Source organism: Poecile atricapillus, chromosome 1 (genome assembly GCF_030490865.1).
Source record: "Poecile atricapillus isolate bPoeAtr1 chromosome 1, bPoeAtr1.hap1, whole genome shotgun sequence".
Lineage (NCBI taxonomy): Eukaryota > Metazoa > Chordata > Aves > Passeriformes > Paridae > Poecile > Poecile atricapillus.
Window position 1 is genome coordinate 33,137,339 of NC_081249.1, and position 19,572 is coordinate 33,156,910.

Sequence of the window (19,572 nt, forward strand, 5' to 3'; positions counted from 1 at the left end):
TTTTTAATGTCTGCAACGGAAAAGAAATATTCTGAAGACACTGGAACTTTTCACTGGGTAACTTCCTTTATTCCAAGTCAGTCTATCATTCCTTCAAGCAGCCTGAAAGGGGCAAATTGACTCTTCAAGTCAAGAGTCTAATTAAACCTGAAATTAATTACAGCAAATGTTTAATTTCAATTACAGTTAACCACTTACCCAACTTATTTCACTAACCTAAGAGATGCATATGTCAGCATGTACATTTGATACAAATACTTCCTGATGCAACAAAAGTAGTGATCACTATAGAATACATAATGGCAATGACAATGACCAAAAGAGCTGTAATACCTGGTTGTTTACCCCACACCCAACTCTCAACAATCGATTTGGCCCTGTAAGTGGGCAGTGGAGTCTCTTCTTCATCTTTCTTTTCTTTGTCATTTTGCTCTTCTTTCTTTGATGCAGTTTGGCATTCAGTGCTATCATCTAAAGAAAACAAAAGGGAGGGGAAAAAAAAGATGGGTTAAGCTACTTTCAATTCGGGTTGGAATTCAGGTCTAGATTAGAAATGTAAAGGTGAAATCCCCAGCCCACCAGATTATAGAAATATTGTCTATCATTAAGAGAACACCATGGGGGGAAGTAGTATTTTATCATGTTAACTGTCACAGGTGCTGGGTCTCATGTTACATTTCGTAAGACAGTGACCTTACAATCCAGAAATCACCTCTGTAACCTCCTCTGGATGATGAACATTTAATATAGACACCATCATGTAAGAATTGCAAAGGCTTTGCAATACACAGTACTGCAAAGGAGGTACTTGAAGTCAGATTGTTCTCCCAACTATCCCCTTTGCTGCAGTATTTACTTTGTTTTATATTCCATTTCTAACAGAATGAAAAAAGACAGCAATAGCCTTCATTTCAAAATCAAGAAGAGCTATATATTGGCATTTACACTAATTTTTATGCAGTAGTATGTCAACATCTGTAAAACATCTAGCATCTTAGTAATTACTAGCAAGTAATGAAAATAATACTACCATTTCCTGCCCAAGCAATAAAACAGCATGTGCAATCCTTTTGAGACTACCTTCACAAAGTCAGAACATAGGCATCAGTCAATTATCACTGAAATCAAAGGCTGCCTGAAATCTCAATTTTCTAAAGACAGTAGAACTAGACAGCCAGAAGTTCCTTTTTATTTATACTGGGACTATGGATTTCCATATCCATCCCTCCAGTCAGTTCAATGCATAAGATTGCCTTGCAACTGACAAACACGTGGCCAACTACTTTCCTCACCCTGGCCTTCTTTTCAAACCATACCACTCAAAATTTCTCAAGCCCAGCATCTGAAATTTGTCCATGAAGGGTTCAGTCCCAGCCATCTTTACCTGGCTCCCAGAACTGAGCAATCCATCATTTCTATCTGTTACCAATCTAGTTCAGAGACTCCCTCCTAAATGTCCCAGCCACAACATGACAAATAAACACTAGTACTTTGTCTTTTTGACTCTCTCACCCCACATACCTCACAAAAAAAAAATGCATTTGTACCAGTATAAATCAGAAAAAAATCATAAGCAAGACAGACACGGAACATCTGACTGCAGACTGCCTCACACTCAGAGTGAGATCAAAGGTTCTCATTACCTCAGAATGTACAAAATACACCTATCAGAATGTAAAAAAACATTCAACTATTTTTTCCATCTGGCCTAACAGAAAATTAACACTTCATCTGGTTGGAACTGGATCTGTGATTCCCTCTTTGTTAAGTTTTTTTAACTGGAGACAATAACACCTCCCAAAATAAAGCTTTTTTTGGGGAGCCTTAAATATACAAATTTTAAATTAAAGCACTGTTTCCTAACCTATAACTGACACTAGTGCTCAGGAGGTGGAAGATGAAGACTGAAGGGCAGGAAAAAAAGGAAAGGAGGCACAATCGCAGTATCCACAGTGGAGGTGAAACTGTGGGCCAAAGAAGAGATGGCAGTCACTTGAGAGCAGGAAAACACAATTTGAATATACCTCTTGTAAGTGGCAAACAGGGAACATAACTGTGTCCCTCAAACACTGAGGAACAGCCTGTGAGTCACCAGCTTGATAACAATGTCCAAAATGTGATTCAATCCAGCTGTTTTTTTCAAAGGCAGAAGCAAATAACATTAAAAGTACAGAACCCATTATAGACCAAGGACCCTGTTCAGCCCCAGTAGCTCAGAATATTTCCACAGTAGCACCATAATGTCACTGTTTCTCCACTCACCCACACGTCTAGAGACACACTTTGCAGGGTCTGGAATTTTAGTTAGTGGGTAGAAGGGTGCTGTGCCAAGATGCAGTTTTGCAGGCAGCTGTAGGAGAACTTGTTATACTTTTTAACAGATCCTTGGCACAGGATGACAACCAAGGGCAACAAACTTAGTAATTTTATCCAACTCCTCACTGCAGATAGAGATCCCAGTCCAGGTGGGAACTCAAGCTTTGTATGGAATAAAAACAATCCTGGCATGTAAATCCACAGGAGGATTTTTTTTTAATTGTCTGTATGAACCAAGAAGAGGAGCAATGAGAAAAAAAATAGGAAGGAAATGACCTAAAAATCACATTAAAAGACCATGTCAAATTGCTCCACAAAGACAGTTCAACTTGCAAAAACCACTTGCCACACAAACAGACAAAGCCAGTATCAGTCTAGATTGAAAGCAGCAACACATACACCATAATTATTCTGTTATGCTTCATGAAAGATTTTTAAGCAGGAAGACCCAAAGATTTTCCAGAAAGGGACAGGGAGGAGAAATATCTTGAGCGAAGCCAGAACGGACCAAAGTAACAAGACAGTTTTCAAAACAATGCCTGCAAAAATACAGTGCACTGTGTCAGCATGATTTAACTTAATTTTGTGAACATCGTGGTGGGGTAAACAACTGTGTAACATCTCCCTGAAAGACCTTTCTCTTTATTATATTTTAGTTTACAGCCTTATACCTCTACACTGAGGCAGGTAGGCACAGCCAGCAGTGAAAACTAAGCAAATGAAATAACCATACTCAACTAGAAATTAGCTCCCAAATCAAAGCACAGCAGCTTACCACGTGTGCACTATCTTGCACAGCCATAGCCTAATCTGGTATAAACACAGGATAAAAAGGAAGCACTAAAAATGGAACTTACATTTCATAATCAATGAAGAAAAAAACCTGACACTGCATAGTCGCCTCCACCACCTGTTAAGAGTATGGTCTTGTGCTGCTCTGAAATGCCAGTGAACTCACGTAGATGGAAATTCCTCCACAGAGAGAAAGCCTGCAACAGTTTACCTACAGATGTTGCCATTGATAGGGCAAAAGTCACAAGGTGTGCTTTACACAAAGGCTGCACCTTACAACCACCCTAAACCAGCATTTGGTAGTCCCAGATGCAGAAAATATTTCAGCTGCAATCTATTTTCTGTCAAAAATCCTTAATTTTTCACACACACACACATATACCTACTACATACACAAAATCAATAGTTATTTGTGAGGGAAAGATATATGCCTTACCATCTGCAAACCATATTTATACAGACCTCTTGGTTAGATGATAAGATTCTGATCTAACCCTAATCAGGAATAAGGTTTCTTTTCTCCCCTAGTATATTTTTTTTTAAATGCATTAAATTATGTTTTTAATTTACAGTAGAGCATTCTACACTTCTGAAGTCAAACTGTCCAACAGAGTGACTACAGACTTCCCCATCCTGCGATGAGAGTATGACAGTCCACAGCTGAGCACTGAATTCTTGAGTCACTGGGTGCAGCCCAGAGCTGGGTCAGGGGAAGCAGAAGAGAAAAGTGGCACTTCTCACTTTTAACAAGTTCTCCTTTACACAAAAAAGGAGGCTCAAAGTGGGAGCCAGCCTACTCCCCTTACACACTACTACAGGTTGATTTACAACGTGGTCTGAACAGCAGCCACCATAACCAACTCCCACATACTGTTATTCTTGCCACAACTATTTTGTTTCTGCCAGCCTCTCTAGAATTGCTTGTGGCATTTGGACTTAATTTAACCTGCTTGCAGGTGCAACACTGAATGAGGTTTGTGTATTCAGAGGCACAAAGGTCCAGCTTTCAGGAAAGGGGGAAGAGAAGAGGATGCCCACAGTGTTTGCCAAAGGCAGGACGCTGATGATTTTATATTTTTATCCTGGAACTTAAAACAGTTAATTGAAACAGAATTTTCCACCTATGAAGTTTGAGGAATGAAAAATAAATAATAAATAGCAACCCACAAGAGACCTGTATGTCTTAAAGAGACTGGTTTGTCTTAAAGTTTTACAGTAACAGTTCTCTAACTCGAAAATTTAGTAAGAATACTATTATTTAATATTCTTTATTATTTTCAGAACATAGCTTCCCACATACAAGGTATTAATCTAATCCAGATTTCCTGAGGGCAGCCTGATTGTCTTTGAAATACCTGCAATGCTGCAAGTGCACCTGTACTTGGACATCACTTCTGTCACAGCTGTGTCCTCAGATGATACATAGAAACATACATTCTTTTGAACACATTTATCAAACGCATTTTTCTTAAAATGCCATGAATTCAAAACAAAGACCTTATTCCTAACCAAACATTCTTGCTAACAGGAGAAAAAAAAAATGCACTACTTCTATATTCTTCCTAGAGAGAAAAGGAATGTTTTTTGCTATCAATAGCATGTTCTTCCAGTCTACTGCCACTGCTAATATCCACTGACAGAATGAAGTGCCTCTTCTGAACAGTCCAGTCAGCATCAACAGAGAGCTAGTGACAAAACAGACTTATAGTGGATGGGCTTAAATCGAAACTTCTTAAAAAAGACTGAATAAAAGGGACTACATACAGCAACCTCTCTTGTTCATCTCCAGATTAGTAAATTTAGCAGCAAACTCTGAATATCGACATTAATCTATATTGCTTTTCACATAAAACCACTGGGTTTTATATAAATCTCATTACTTGTATGTACTTTCCCCCCTCCTCTTGAATTACATTTGTAGATCATTTATGCAAAAAAAGTAAGTACCAACTAAACAGATATAAATACTTTAGATTTTTATTTCAAGAAGCTCTACTTGAGCTGCAAGTTCAGAGGTGCAAATCAGCCATCAATTTTTCTGGTTCCATGATTCACTACTGCCTAACAGAATCAAACATACAACCTGATTGACAGTGACTAAAAATAGCTTTGATTAGCCCTTTTTTCCCTCAAAACTCAAGCCTGTTAAGCAAGATAGCTGTATTTTAGAATCCTGTAGGTCAACACAGTAACATTTATGAAGGCTAACTTCACTGAAACACAGTTCATACATTATCCTAAGAGTTAAGAGCCTGAAAAAGCTGCTATTTTAATTCCTCACCTACTACAGTGTTTCAAGAAATATGTACAACATATACCCTCCAGCTGTGGAAAGGAACAGGTGTGATCTGTGCTACGCAATACCTACACTTAATTCCTGCAGCAGCAAAGACAAATGGAAGGTGGCATTTTAGTTTCTACCTTTGTTACTCACCATCCAATTCTATCTTAATTGGCACTAGAATAAACTAATTTTCCTCAAGAGTATTTTGCCCATGAGGGTAACAGGTAAGTGATCTCCCTGCCTTTATCTCAACCCCCGAACCTTTCCATTTTATTTTCTCCCTCTGTCCTATCGAGGAGGGGCAGCAAGCAAGGAGCTGGAAGGCTGGGCACCTGGCTAAGGTCAACCCACCACAATACAGTACTAGAAACAAGCGGCAGTCTGCCTTTACCACCACCACACTATGCACATGGGAAAGCTTTCAAAAGCGTCATCACAGCTTGGACATTTTACAGTGACATAAATGCCTTATTTATACAGTAAAGTGTCAGAAACTCTGTATTTTTAAATAGCAGTCATTTACAGTCTTTAACACTTTATACCTTTTTGAACCTTCTAGAGGTGTACATACATAGATGCGGCATTAAAAAAAAAATTCTCATCATTGTGCAGAGTAAGTGTCCTAAGTGTGGATAAACATGAAGTCACAGGTGACTGACTTACCACTTCTGGATTTTTATTTTATACTGCTGTCCATACTTTGCACCAAAACTAATTAAAAATCTCAATTCTCTGCAGCTACTTAGCTATAAAAATACTGAAACAGTTTTCTGTCAAAGACTAGCAAAGGTACAACTCTAAAAACAGTGTGTAAGTATCCAGCACAAAAAGATCAATTCATCAATTTCATTTGCAACACAGGTATTTACTTTATTATATCCTTCAGTTTTACAGATGTTTGTTATCCTTCTTCTACATGAAAGCACAGTGTGTTGAATTGTTATACCACAACAACCACAACACCTCTATCATGAGCTGTCAGTGAACGGGAAAGCATTTCCTACAATTCCTTTAGGAGGTAATCCTTCCCTTTATTGCATCAAGTTTACAACACCTTTTATTAATATACAAGGAACTGGCCAATCCAATGAACAAAATATTACACTACCTCCACTTATTTCACAAGCAGCTTTGTGGTAGTAGCCTTTCTGATAAGATCAGCTGTATTTTCACCCAGTGTCAACAATAATATTCCAAAGGGCCAGCAGCATAGGGAAGACAAAAGTTTTCTAACTCTGAAACAGTTAATAATATCATATCATATCATATATAATATCATATATAATAATATATATCATATATAATATCATATATATCAGGTTAAAATAACCTGATTTTTTCTACAGCATGCAGCCACTAATAACCAACAAAGCTTATACTCTTGATAAGTAATCTCAACTATAATTCATTCTTTTCTCATAAATTATTTATTGTATCTTCCTGTAGAAGTTACCTCCTCTAGTCAAAAACACATCCATTCATTCCTCCTATTTCTATAGGAGGCATACTAGAGGTATGAAAAAATTGTCTGCGTGAGTAATTGAGCATTATTGGTTTGAAACATCATTCTACCCCCCTCAGTACAGTTCAGGAAGTAATAGATGCTAAAATAGCTCCTTGTTACCAAAGATAGTATTTCTACCCATCTCCTCATTTATCTGTAAATCTTACAAATTCTTGACAAAACTTATCTGATCATTTGGTGAGTCCATTTCAACCACATCAGGAAACAAATATTTTCTTTTTTAACCAGTTTAATTTTTTGTTCAGTAAGGAGTCAAAAGAACACCATTTTTGTGGTGAAGACAAAAAGAAAGCAAGAGCAGAATCACCCCATTCCAGCATTGCCCATCACAAAATAAAATCCACCCCCACCAAAGTAATCTCTCTAAATAGATGTATCACTCTGCCATTTGCAGTATTTGCAGAGTGTTAGAACTGCTCTCAAGTACACTGAAAACTTAAAAAAAAACCAACAAAAACCATGCACTACATTCTCAGGCAGATTATGGACAGTTTTAAAGCTGACCTTTCAGCTACTTTCTGAAGATTGTAAACAAAATTAGAAATAGCAGTATCAGCTTTATCCCATTCCTCAGTCCACTTCCTCTAAACAAAGGCTTCAGCTGTAAACACACCAAGCATACCAAAGAGAAAGACACTGCCAAGCCTCTCTCATAATAACACGCCTAGTTATAAAGTTAAATTTCAGAGACTGGAACACATTTAAGCCTTCATTTGGAGGCTTGGACATTACTTTTCCATACGCTTTAAAGAAATCACTTTCAATTGTATTTAATTCAAAACATTAACACCTGCAAATTGTATAGACAGGTGATGATAAACAAAAGTTTTGTGATAGTATGGAAGCTGAAGCCCATTTTCGTCATCACAATGAAAGTAAAAAAATGAACAAATTAAAAGAAATTCATACCTTTTCTTGGAGGTAGTTCACCACTCTGAATTAATTCTGTTCCAGGATATACAATCTCTCCATCTTTTACCATTTCATTCCACAAGCCACATAGTCCATCTCGTGTAAAAGCAAGCTGTTAAAAATAATACATTATATATAGTTATATTTCATTTTTCTCTCGAGGCAACTCAAGCTAACACTTAAAACACATCTGATTTTATACATCATTCCAGAAGAAAGAAAACACATGTACCATCTCACTGGAAATGAGATTGTGTGTGTGCATGTATGTGTGTACAACAAGGATTTAAATAATCTTCAGAACCTCTGATTGTCTAGCTATGCTATTTTCAGGTTAAAAGTGCAAAATGGTAAATTTTAGATAGGTGCAAGTCCCGCAAAATGAACTTCTTTTTTGGTGACAAATTCTCATCAGAAGCATGAATCTGGTCACTTCAGAACTATCCACCCATTCCAAATAACATTAGCTGGGGGGAGGGGCAGGGAAGAGGGAGGGGGGTGTCCTTTTTCTCTTCAGGAAAAGCTATTCAAACAAAGTCAAGCTGCATAAAATCTCAAAACAGAGAAGCACACAGTCCCCTCGCCAACTAGCCACTGAAGAGCCGGGCATCTTAACCAGAATGATGACATCAAGGCACAGATCTGTAAATGAAATCAGCCAGTTCAATCTGGTCCTGCTGTGCAAACCATGTCTCACAACCCTCCCTCTTCTTTACAACTGCTACAATGCCTCCTCTCCCAGGAAGAGCCAGGTTATGGAATGGATCAAGCCTAAAACCAGCTGTACCCAGAGGGAGAGCAAAGGGCTGCTTCAGCCCAGGTCAGCTCCCAACACACTTTGTGTTCAAGAGGACAAATATTGGCAACAGAACATAGGCTCTGCTAGCTGGAACCACTCACAAAAGCACTGGCTGTAACGCAAGTCTCCTAATGATTTAGGAATTTGGATCTCCCTTGGAGAATCCCAATGACAAGGATAGCTTCTATTTTACAGATGTTGCTTTTTGCTTTATAAACACTGCAAAACAGGTATCTACATCCCAAGTGAATTGCATAATAACCAGGCTGTAATTCACAACTGTATAGCATAAGGGAGGAGGGCAGGACATGAAACTGAAAAACAGAGTACTTTCTGCATACCAAAGTGGTGCAGCGGACCACATTACAAAAAAAACCAAAAAAAAACCAACAAAAAAAAAAAAAAAAAAAAAAAAAAACAAAAAACCCCGGAACCTAAAAACAACCACAAAAATAAATAAAAAAACAAAATCAAAAAAAAAACACCACCTGCTCAAGGCTTATTCAGAAGCATCTCTGTGTTACATAACCAGCATTCAAATCCAAAGTGTTCTAGCTGAGAAGTAATACAAAGATGTGGCTTACAACAACTGCCATAAAATATTTACCACTACACAGAAGTCCACTAGTCTCAAGCAAATAGCTCAAAATAAAATACATTGTAATGATTAAAGATTACAGGTTTTAAGAGACACACCAAGCAGCAGGGAAGACATTAGCTGATCCAGCTCATCTCAGTTAACACGAATTAAAAGACAAGTCGCATGCTTTCACAACACTGTAACACACTAAATGACTATAGTAATTTCTTGACTTCATATTGCATACTGCAGAAATCCACTCCAACATGTATTAATGATTTCTTCTTTCAGCATAAAATATGAGTTGACACATTGTACATGTCTGTCACTATTGCCTGATTGGGGCAGAATCATGCAGCATGAGCTAGACGTTATTCATCTTACCTGTGATCTATCAATTGTACAGCACCAGAAGCAAACTCTGACCATGCTTTACTGAAAGGTACAGTCCCTTCAGCGTTGTTCTTCAGCGTTGAACAGCACAAAGAGCTTTTGCAAAGATTTGTGTTTCACTAAGAGCTTTACATTTGGCTTCATTTTTTAAAAACTGGAATAATCTGAAGTTACATTTCAACAATGAAAAAAATCATTTGCCATTAACCAATTTTCTTGATCAGTCCCAGTCTATGAATATTTCAACAATAAATAGTGTTCACTTTTTCCTTCTTTAGATGTGGTTGTACACTTTAGCAGGGCACCTAGGGAATTTACTTTTCATAGCTTTTTTCTTGTGTAAAATAGCAAAACAGCTGTTTTACTGATTCTGGTTCATATAGTGGTGATAGATTCTTTTTTTAAACTTTCATGTGTTAAATGCTAACCTATGGCAAAACACAAGCTTGAAAAATAGCTAGTGAGGCAACCCTCCAGATGGGTTGCATAATAAATTATAGTTGTCACAAATTAAAGATCTTTCTCTCTAATAAAGTGTCTTTTTCACACATTTTACTTTACATTCCCAGATCACCTTGGTATGGGAAATTATTCTCACAGACCATAGAATCTAAATGTCTCCAGGCTTTGAATGCCAGATTCATAATGTAGCACTATTCTATTCCAGAAAACTTATTTATTACTTTTGAAAATATTCATATAAAGCAGAATCAGGAACTGCCCTCTCCACTTCAACCACTAATCCTTTTACATGGCACAAAGTTCATTCAACTCTTTCATGCACTGAAAACTGAAAAAGTAAACAAAATTTCTTTGGCCTTGGGTTTGGTTCAAAGTCTTATCAAAGTAATTTTCTTGGTATGTTGCAAAAAGATAGAGGAACCACCAAGACTACAGGTCACAGAGGTCCACCTCCTTCTCCAAATACCATAAGCAGCCTTCAGATAAACAATTTTGCCTACTACTCAGGTTGTAGTTAACATTTTGTCAGCAATATCTGTCTTGGGGGAAGGGAAAAAGGAGACAAATTTGAAAGTAAAGAAAGACTGGACTGACTTTACAAAGCAACCTTTTGAATGAATAATTAAGAAACAGTATTTACAACCAATTCATGTCATAACTGAGGGCAACAATTTCTGCTGTAACAAAATGACTATTAATCTACTCAACATCCAGCAGATATCTAGTATTTGCTATATATACTAGCCAAAAGTGAAAGAAAAGTCTGAGTTTTTAAGTGATAAATTATTGAAGCAATTTTATTTTCATGATCTCAAAATTACATAATTATAATAGAAAATTTACAGCTCCCTTAAGAGAAATACTTATTTTATCCAACAGAAATGGGGAGGAGTGGTTGATACAAAAGAGGGTCGTGCTGACATCCAGAAGGCCCTTGACAAGCTGGAGAAATGGGTTGACAGGAAGCTAAACAAGAAGTGCAAAGTCCTACAGCTGGGGAGGAACACCCCAGGCATCAGTACAGGTCCAGCGCATGGCTCAGTGTGAGAGACATGGACAGAAAGGAGAGAGCCCAGCAAAGAGCCATGAAAATGATTAAGGGACTGGAACACCCTTTTTATGAGGAAAGGCAGAAAGAAAGGTCTTGGGAGGAAAGCTTATATACATATACAGATACATATACAGATACATATATATAAAATCTGAAGGGAAGGTGTAAAAAAGATGGATCCAGGCTTTGCTCAGCGGTACTCAGTGACAGGACCAGAGGGAGTGGGTATAAACCGAAACACAGAAGCTTCTCACTGGCCACCAGGAAACACAATTTTGTTGTGAGAGAGCGACCAAGCACTGGCACAAGGTGCTCAGAGAGGTTGTAGATTCCTAGTTCTTGGAGATACTCAGAAGACATTGAAACGTAGACCTGGGCACTGGACTCTAGGTGGCCCTGCTTGAACAGGGGAGTTGGACCAGATGGCCTCCAGAGGTCCCTTCCAATCTCAAACATTCGTATCCCTGTGAAACTTCCAGCTGAAGATAACACTCATCTGTGTAGTAGAAAAGTCAAATGTCTGCTTTAACTGCTCAATCCTGCATTTTTTTATTCCTTGAGTATTTTACAATTTTCTTCTTTTGCTGCCACCAATACCTCTCGCATTCAGTCATACATAAAGAGTCTATCAACATCTCAGTGTTCAAACTAGACAACTAAAACTTTCTTCAGAACAAATCTGAAAAGATTTCTCTGGTTTCTGTTTTCAAAAAAAAAAAAAAAAGAAAACAAAAAAAGGTACTTCTTCCACTAAATTATTTGAAGAATGCTCACAAGGCAATTGGTGGTACAGTGCAAGAGAAGAAAAACATACTTGGTGTCTTCATTATCCCTGACATATGGAGGTTTCAAACACGAGAGCAGCTATCTGTGTTTTGTAAAGTCTCTCTCACTAGATTGCTTGATTCATATGAACATCTTTCCCTCTAATAATTTAGTAACTTCATTTGTAAATTTCTAAAGGGATGCACTTAAACTCAGTAGGTTAACTAAGGTTAAATTGAGAATAGTGAAGGTTTCACTGAACTTTTGCAACTGAAAACATTACTAAAGATGTACCCTTTGTAAATTTCCCCCTCAAGGGCCAGCTTGCCCCACCACTTCAACACTTCCTTCCAAAGATCAGGACAACAGCAGCTCTACACTCCATTACTACTATCCACTGCCTTGCAACTTTGGCCCATGTTCTTAATCCTTCTACTCACCCCCCGTGCCAAAAATCTCCCTTGTCCTTTCTTTCCCGTGGCATCTGCTGACCTCTTCTCAATCCCCATCTCCTATCCATCTCACCTTCAGAAACCCCAAGCCTCTTCCATCATTTGTCACACTTTCTCATCCCCATGTCTTGATCCCTGCACTTGAAAGCCATGTATCTCAACAAATCCATACTTCCCACGCAGACCTAAGGCTCAGCCCTGCTCACTTATCCCAAACTAAAAATGTGAGGGCCTAAGGAGACTCTAAAGTGAACTTCTACCGTAAACTGGGCTGCCCCCACTCTTATCTTTTGTTAATCTTATCTCTGCATTAGGACTGTAATTTATTCTGTCTGGTACAACATCTGATTAAGTCCAAGGGCTATCTAGTTTGGTTGCTGACATATGCTGCTGCCAACCTCCAACAGGGCTGGCAGTGAAATTCCCGTCCATCCCCATCAACTCTAGACAATGAGACACTGGCGTTAACATTTCCTTCCATTTCAAGAAAATTAAATCTTGCAACCATAACTGGGTAAGCTCCTGAGAATTCTCAAAGCACTGCTACAATTTTGCTTTCAGTAAGTTATTTTAAGAATAATCAGCAGCTCTGATTTTGTTTTGAAGTCAACTATTTTAATTAGGCAAACGCTATGTAGTACATTAGATTATGTTCTTAATGTGGTTTCAGAAAGTTCCTTGCAGAAAGCATAGAAGCCTTCATAAAAGTTAACTTGAACTCAAGAAAAACGAAGCCAGGAAAACAAAATGACACAAAAGGATGAGGATTGACTCAGGTAGGATTCCTGATTATATAATTGCACTGGAAATTTAAGAAAATTATTTCATAACCACAGAACATCAATATGGATTTAAAATATAAGCTACTTAAATAATCTTCACCTCAGAATTGCCAAGGGTAGCAGAGACTCTGTTCATCTATTCGGTTATTTTTGTATTAGCCACTGGATGTATTTTAAAGACTACATGAAAAAACTTTTCTTGTTGGAAAAATACTTAAGCAAAAAACACTTTCAGTCCAAGCAGTAGTGAAGAAAATCACAGAACAGTAAGTCCTTTCCTAAATCTCTCTTTTGTTTTTGCTTTTATGAATCCATTCAATTTGTGTTTCCTTTTTCATTGTTGTCTTAGTATTTTGTCCTAGCTTCCTTCCTTCCCTGCTGAACGAAGCATGCCCTGAAACCACAGTTGCTTATCACACCTATGCAGAGCACAGTGCAACATCACTAGACCTAAACACAGTGCTCAAAAGCTCAGAAAGCAAGAAGTTCAGCAGCCCCACATTACTTCAACAGATTTGGGGTTCAACTAGAAATGCCCCATAATAGCAGGGTGCTGGTCTTCAACTTGCTGGAAAAGTTAATAGTCACACACAAAGAAAAATTATGCAGTTCTCTCAAATCTAGAAACTGTCTTTATGCATTTAAAGAATAGGTCTGTCTGAGCACAAGTATTTGAACCTATGTGTTAAATCTAATTTCTCTAACCTATCACACCACATATAGTGTTTGTCCCTCCATCTGGAAATTACCTACTTCAGAGACACAGCATTACTTGATTTTTAAAATAACTTTTAAATATTGCTAATGCAAAGCTCACTTCCTTTAAATACAAAGGAATCCCCATCTGCAGTTTGCTGTAAGAACTTCCAAAAAAAACCTTCATTTTTTTGATCAGAAAACCAAAACAAAGATTAACAGGAAAGTAACAAAATTGAGAAGGCAACTTTCACCAACTTCTCAGTTTAATACCCAAGGCATCATTTCTTCACATAATCTCACAAGACTCCAATCTAAATGTTAGAAGAGTGGAATTTTCAAGAAAAACAAAATGACAAATGTAACTCTGAAGGAAGGGTAAGAAAATTTCTAACCAATGCAACTCTTAAAGGTTGGTATTTCATTTTAAAAACTCATTTTCATCTCTGTGGCAAAAGATAATGACAGAAATAGTCTGCCAACCATGAACTCAATGAAAATTGATGGAAATGCCTCATATTCCTCTTACAGACAGCTCTTGAACCTTGACTGTTTGCCTAAAGTTTTTCTCCACACTACAGGAAAATGAAAGTTTTTCCCTCTAACTCCTCCTGCTACTAAGCACAACAGTTCTCCACAGGATCCAGAATAAGCAGCCTAATTAAACTCCATTTGAACACACACATGCATCCCATTAGCTCACAGCAATTCTAGTTTTTAGTTATTCATCCATCACTAATTAAAGGTCTCTGCATAAGATTCTAATTTAGTTGTACAGTACATCTATTTAATCAGAATTATTTTAAGCACAGTTTGATTCTGCAAACTGGGTACCTAGGTTTAAGTAAATAATTTTAATCCTCCCTTTTTATAATAAAGGATGTCTTCCTTAGGAACTGTCATTGAAACACAATCTCCCATTACACACAGTGTTTGCTATAAACACGATGGTTTCCACTGGTAATGGTCATCAATAAGTAGGTGTTTTCAATGTATTAATTCAAATCTAAATAAGTAACTTCGAAATTGAAATAATACACTAACTTTACAAGCAACTATATTAAGAATGACACATGAAAAAGTGGGCTGCACTAAAATCTACCTATTTTATAGCTTCATAGGACTATTTTATTAATGGTGATGTTATTCACATCCTATTGACACATGTCATAGGAGAACATACTACATATATATTGTTTATTGACATTCCCATATTCAGCTGAACTACCCTGATTTTTCACCTGCTGTTACAGTTTGTTTTTTCAGATAAGACAGAGTATCTTATTTTGCTCCACCAGGAAATTCAGATTTTTTTAAGTAAAATAAATGTTTCAGAGCACTTCAAAATTACACTAGTAGCCGTAAATCATACAAATAATTTAAAAGTTTGTAAAAAGACATGTCGCAAAATTTGGACCTTTGTAGAGCACTTCGGCTTCCTAAAATAGTATCGTTCAGTTTCAGAAAAATTAATGTAAGCAATAAACATTGTGAACATACAGTTCCATTAATATTTCACACCATGTCAGGTAATCTTGCAGGCCAGAGGCTCACTGCTACTACAGAAGCACTCATGCCTTTGATATTCACTTAAGAACAGTAATAACACACTACATGACACTGCCTTTGTCTCACAGCAGTAACATCCCAAAACTGAGTAAGAACATTTAAATTTGGCCTGGACACCAGCTGCAACAGTGACGCACACAGGTGATTAAACACAAGCCATGCTACCATCCACATGTCATTCTCTTCTTATTGTGTTAATACCACAATATAATACTTATTAATGCAAATAATACTAGAGTATTGTGCATTACATTATTCATGCAATATCTTCTTGAGCTAAAACAAAAAAAGAATACGGTAATTTTCAGAGAGATTTCATTGGCTTAATCTACAATAACTGCCAGTTATTAAGTCTAAAGAACAAACTCTCTGACAACAGTGACAAAAGAAAAAGTTTAAAAAAAGTACTTTGGAGACTACTAGGACACCAAATGAAACCCTTTTACTTCCAATCCTAGCTATACACCCCAAATTTTGCAGCAGCAGAATTTATTTTAAACATTAATCAGTCTCTGAATGTCTCCTAAGGTAATTCCTGAGAATAATACTTTTTCATCACCTACTCATTCCTGGACTGCTGCACACTGAGAAGTTAAAAATGTAGCCACAAAGTGAAGAGTTCCATGGTCCAATTCCAAACAACCTTACATAAATTTAGTATGTCTTCTTCAACCCTCTCATACTACTGTGTTCACCATTTCAATTCCTGCTGACAGCCTCTTGAACACCAACAGGGTTCTTCTACAGCTGAGACAGTAAAAACATGCACATTAAGAAATCTACATATTCAGTACACATCGAACTTAAAGGATTAAGACACAGGATTTACACCTATTAAAAAAATAACCACACACAGCTAGGTCATGCTAGTCAACCAATAGCTAAAATAATCATTCAGGTAGTAGAAAAGTACCCCAGAGCCCACAACCGCTTTCCTTTACAGAAGGCACCTGCCATTTAATACATTAAAAGATGCTATGCAAGATTCACATGCTCAGTTTTTCAAAATACTGAACACATGCATCCAATTAAGAGTTCTGTGACAAGGACCTGGGTAATACCAAAAACAGGTAACCTAATAAGAAAATTATATTATACCCAGGAGGCCTGGCTTGTCTTCAGATTCCAGAGAACTGATGTTTGTGTCCAGCAGATCACAAATGATTACTGTTCTCTTATTTCATTATTCTCATTATTTTGACTACAGCTTGATGGGAAGAAAAAAAAAAAAAAGAGCACTCTGGCAATTAGAGTCTAACTTATTACTCATTAAGAATTCCTGTAAGTAAGATCATTTATTCATAGAAATATGGTGCAAATTAAGATTTTTGTTATTAAAAGGAATTCTTATAACACAAAAACTAAACTACAGTCTCATAAATCACAAATACTTCATTGCATTTATACACACAACTGAAAATAACCCTTAAAACTTTGGATGACAACTGAAACCCTCCTGTCAAAATTTTAAGTAAATAGGAAAAAAAGGGATGTAGAAAAAAGGCACTACAAAAAAAGACAAATCTGATAAATCACATGAACAGTCACATTTTTCACCCCATATAATACAAAAGGGGAAAAAAAGGCAATGCATAGTCAGCAGGCGTTACAAACAAAGGCTGCCACTTTTTCAGATAATTTTTTCTGCATTCAACAATCATTGAAGCAATACACTTGCAATCTAAAAGCCACCCTTCTGGAAGCAAAAAAATACTTCCATATTTCTTGATATTCTTATCTCCAAAATGTCGTATAGCATCTTTATTTACTACACTAGAGAAAACATCTGACTTTAGATGGAAACTTTTACTTTGGTAGGAACAAAAGATGAAAATAGAATTAATCTAGACAAATCATGAGCAAGCCCTGTCATTTCATAACATTTACATTCAAGATCTACTAAATAATGGAACCTCTTAGGCTATATCTGTCACTTCTGATTCCAATTTATCTTGTTTGATGTAAAATACTGGAGAAAGGCTGATTTTGAATCACAACTGCATGGGGGAAAAAACCCAAGTCTAACCATAAGAACTCAACCGAAGCATGTGGACTATCAGCAGGTAACATGGGATAAAGTCACAAAGATGGAATTTTTAAGAGTTTTTCAGCAGCACTATTATTAACAGTAACAAAAGAATAACACTGGCTGGCCCATCCCAGAAAGAACTTCACAGTTTTGAGCTGAAACTTGGAAAGTGTATTCAAAGTACGGGATCAATATGCAGCATCTGGGTAATGGAAGGCATAGACACAAGGACTTAATCTAGTTACTCATTTCATCTAAAACAAACATAACTGACCCAAACTACTGTATTTCTCTGTAATTTCCACTTAATCGTAAAACCCGGATTGGGAAAATATGTCAGCATCCTCCTACTCCCCATATCACGCAACTTTGCTAAATGAAGAAATCTTCTTAGACTAAAGAAAACTTTCACCAAATACTGGCATATTTCAATGAAGACCACTTCCACTTCAACCCCATACCTCTGACAAAAATTTAACTCCCTTCAAAAAGAACAAAACTTAAAGGAATCCTCTACCCACAATGGAAACAACTACAGCAAAATCTAATTTGAATTCTTCAAATAATAAATTACATTTCCATCACCTTTCGCTTCAGTTCTCCTGTGCATTAAAACTGCTAGCTCATATGCAGGCAAGACATTTAGCAACAGCCCAAATAAGAATTTATAGTTCTAGCAGAAATGCCAAATACTTTGCTAGGGGTTTTGACACTCAGCAAAGATAACATACCTATGTACCCCAGCTTGCTTCAAAGCAGAAGGGACTGGACTGAAAATGCAGATCTATTTGCAGCTCAAAATAACTTAGTGTTTCTTCAAAACCACTTATAAATCAGCATACTTGGGAAAACCTATACACTATCTCAAGAGCTGCAGTGTTCCACTTGTCAAGCTTTTTGGACTAAAAGCATCTTTGACCGGCACCTGAAAGGTCACAATGCATTATGACCATCAAACTTCTTACCTGCAGGTCTGTCTTCAACCATTTGGAGTCAAACCTTGCTTGAGCAGACAGACAAAAAGAATCAGAAGACATGTTTCCTTCCTCAGCCTTCTCTCCAGGCTGGATGAGCAGCCCAACCTGCTACAGAATGAGCGGAGGAAAAAATAAATAAATAAATAAGAGACAATCTAGCACATGAAGTAAACCACACAAGGTTATTTTTGTTCAGACTAGGACGGCTTCCACTTGATCTTTAAAAAGATGTCCATGAAGAAGGACCTCCCTCGTTCACATCCCCGGAATTTGCACGAGGAGAGGAACACGCATTAGGAATACTACCTGAACCTAGGAAAAAAGCCTCCGCATCCCTCCCCTATCACACCAGTGGGAAAGAAGCCTCCCTTCTGCTGCACTGAACCACACCAAAGGCCTTACCGCTGCCCCTCAGCCCCGTAAGTGGTGCATGAAATAAATAATTGATCGCAGATTACGCAAGCCGCAGGCCAACATAAAGCGATTATCAGGGTCACCCGCACCCCCTCCTCCCGGCGGCGGCCGAGGCCGGGGGCTCCCCCTCTCCCGGGAGCATCCCACCCCCGCGCTCACGTCCCGCTGTCACCGCCCCTGACGGCCGCCAGCCGCGGCTCCCACCCGCCCCGGCCAGCCCGGGGACAGGGCGGGGGCGCGGGGAGCGGGGCGGGCGGCGGAGGCAGAGCCCCGCCCGGGCAGGGGTCGCCGCCCCTGCCCTGCCTCCCCCTCCCGCGGGGCTCCCGGGACGCGGAGCGGAGGCCGCGCTCCCCCCGCCGCCTGCCCGCCCACCACGGCGCTCCCGCCCCTGCCTCTCCGCTCCCCCCGAGCCCGACGGGGCTGTCGCGGCTCCCACACTCACCGGGCAGCCGCGGCAGCGACGGCGGCGGCTCCTGCTCTCGCTGCACCGCCGCCCGCTCGGCCCCGGGTAATCCTCGCCCCTCCTTCCCTCGCCCGCCCACCCCCCACCCCTCCGCCGGCGGAGCCGCTCGCCGATCCCTCCCTCGCTCCTCCGCTACTGGAGACGGGGAAAGTTCGGCCCCCCGTGCGCCAGCGGAGCTCTCTGCCAATCGGGAGGGCGGCGGGAGGCGGGACATCCTGTCCCGCAGCGGGGCGGGGAGCGGCGGGCAGGCGGGCGGAGCTGCGCCGGTAGTAACGGAGACCGGCGTATCATTACAGCCGGGATGCAGAGAT

At 38.8% G+C, this 19,572-nt stretch overlaps 1 protein-coding gene across 3 annotated transcripts in view; it reads right to left on the bottom strand.

Annotated features, from left to right (window-relative positions):
* Positions 1-19,337, bottom strand: part of HERC2 (HECT and RLD domain containing E3 ubiquitin protein ligase 2) — a 102,429-nt gene extending 83,092 nt beyond the window's left edge. For 2 of the 3 annotated variants that reach the window (XM_058830011.1, XM_058830009.1), the window contains exons 1-4: positions 19,241-19,337; positions 18,373-18,492; positions 7,827-7,941; positions 334-471 (exon numbers count right to left, since the gene is read on the bottom strand). In XM_058830011.1, coding sequence (XP_058685994.1) covers positions 334-471; positions 7,827-7,941; positions 18,373-18,444 — 325 coding nt within the window. In that variant the 5' untranslated portion in view covers positions 18,445-18,492; positions 19,241-19,337. The remainder of the gene's footprint in view (positions 1-333; positions 472-7,826; positions 7,942-18,372; positions 18,493-19,240) is intronic. The other variant, XM_058830010.1, reaches the window with a different exon arrangement.
* Positions 19,338-19,572: the final 235 nt, after the last annotated feature.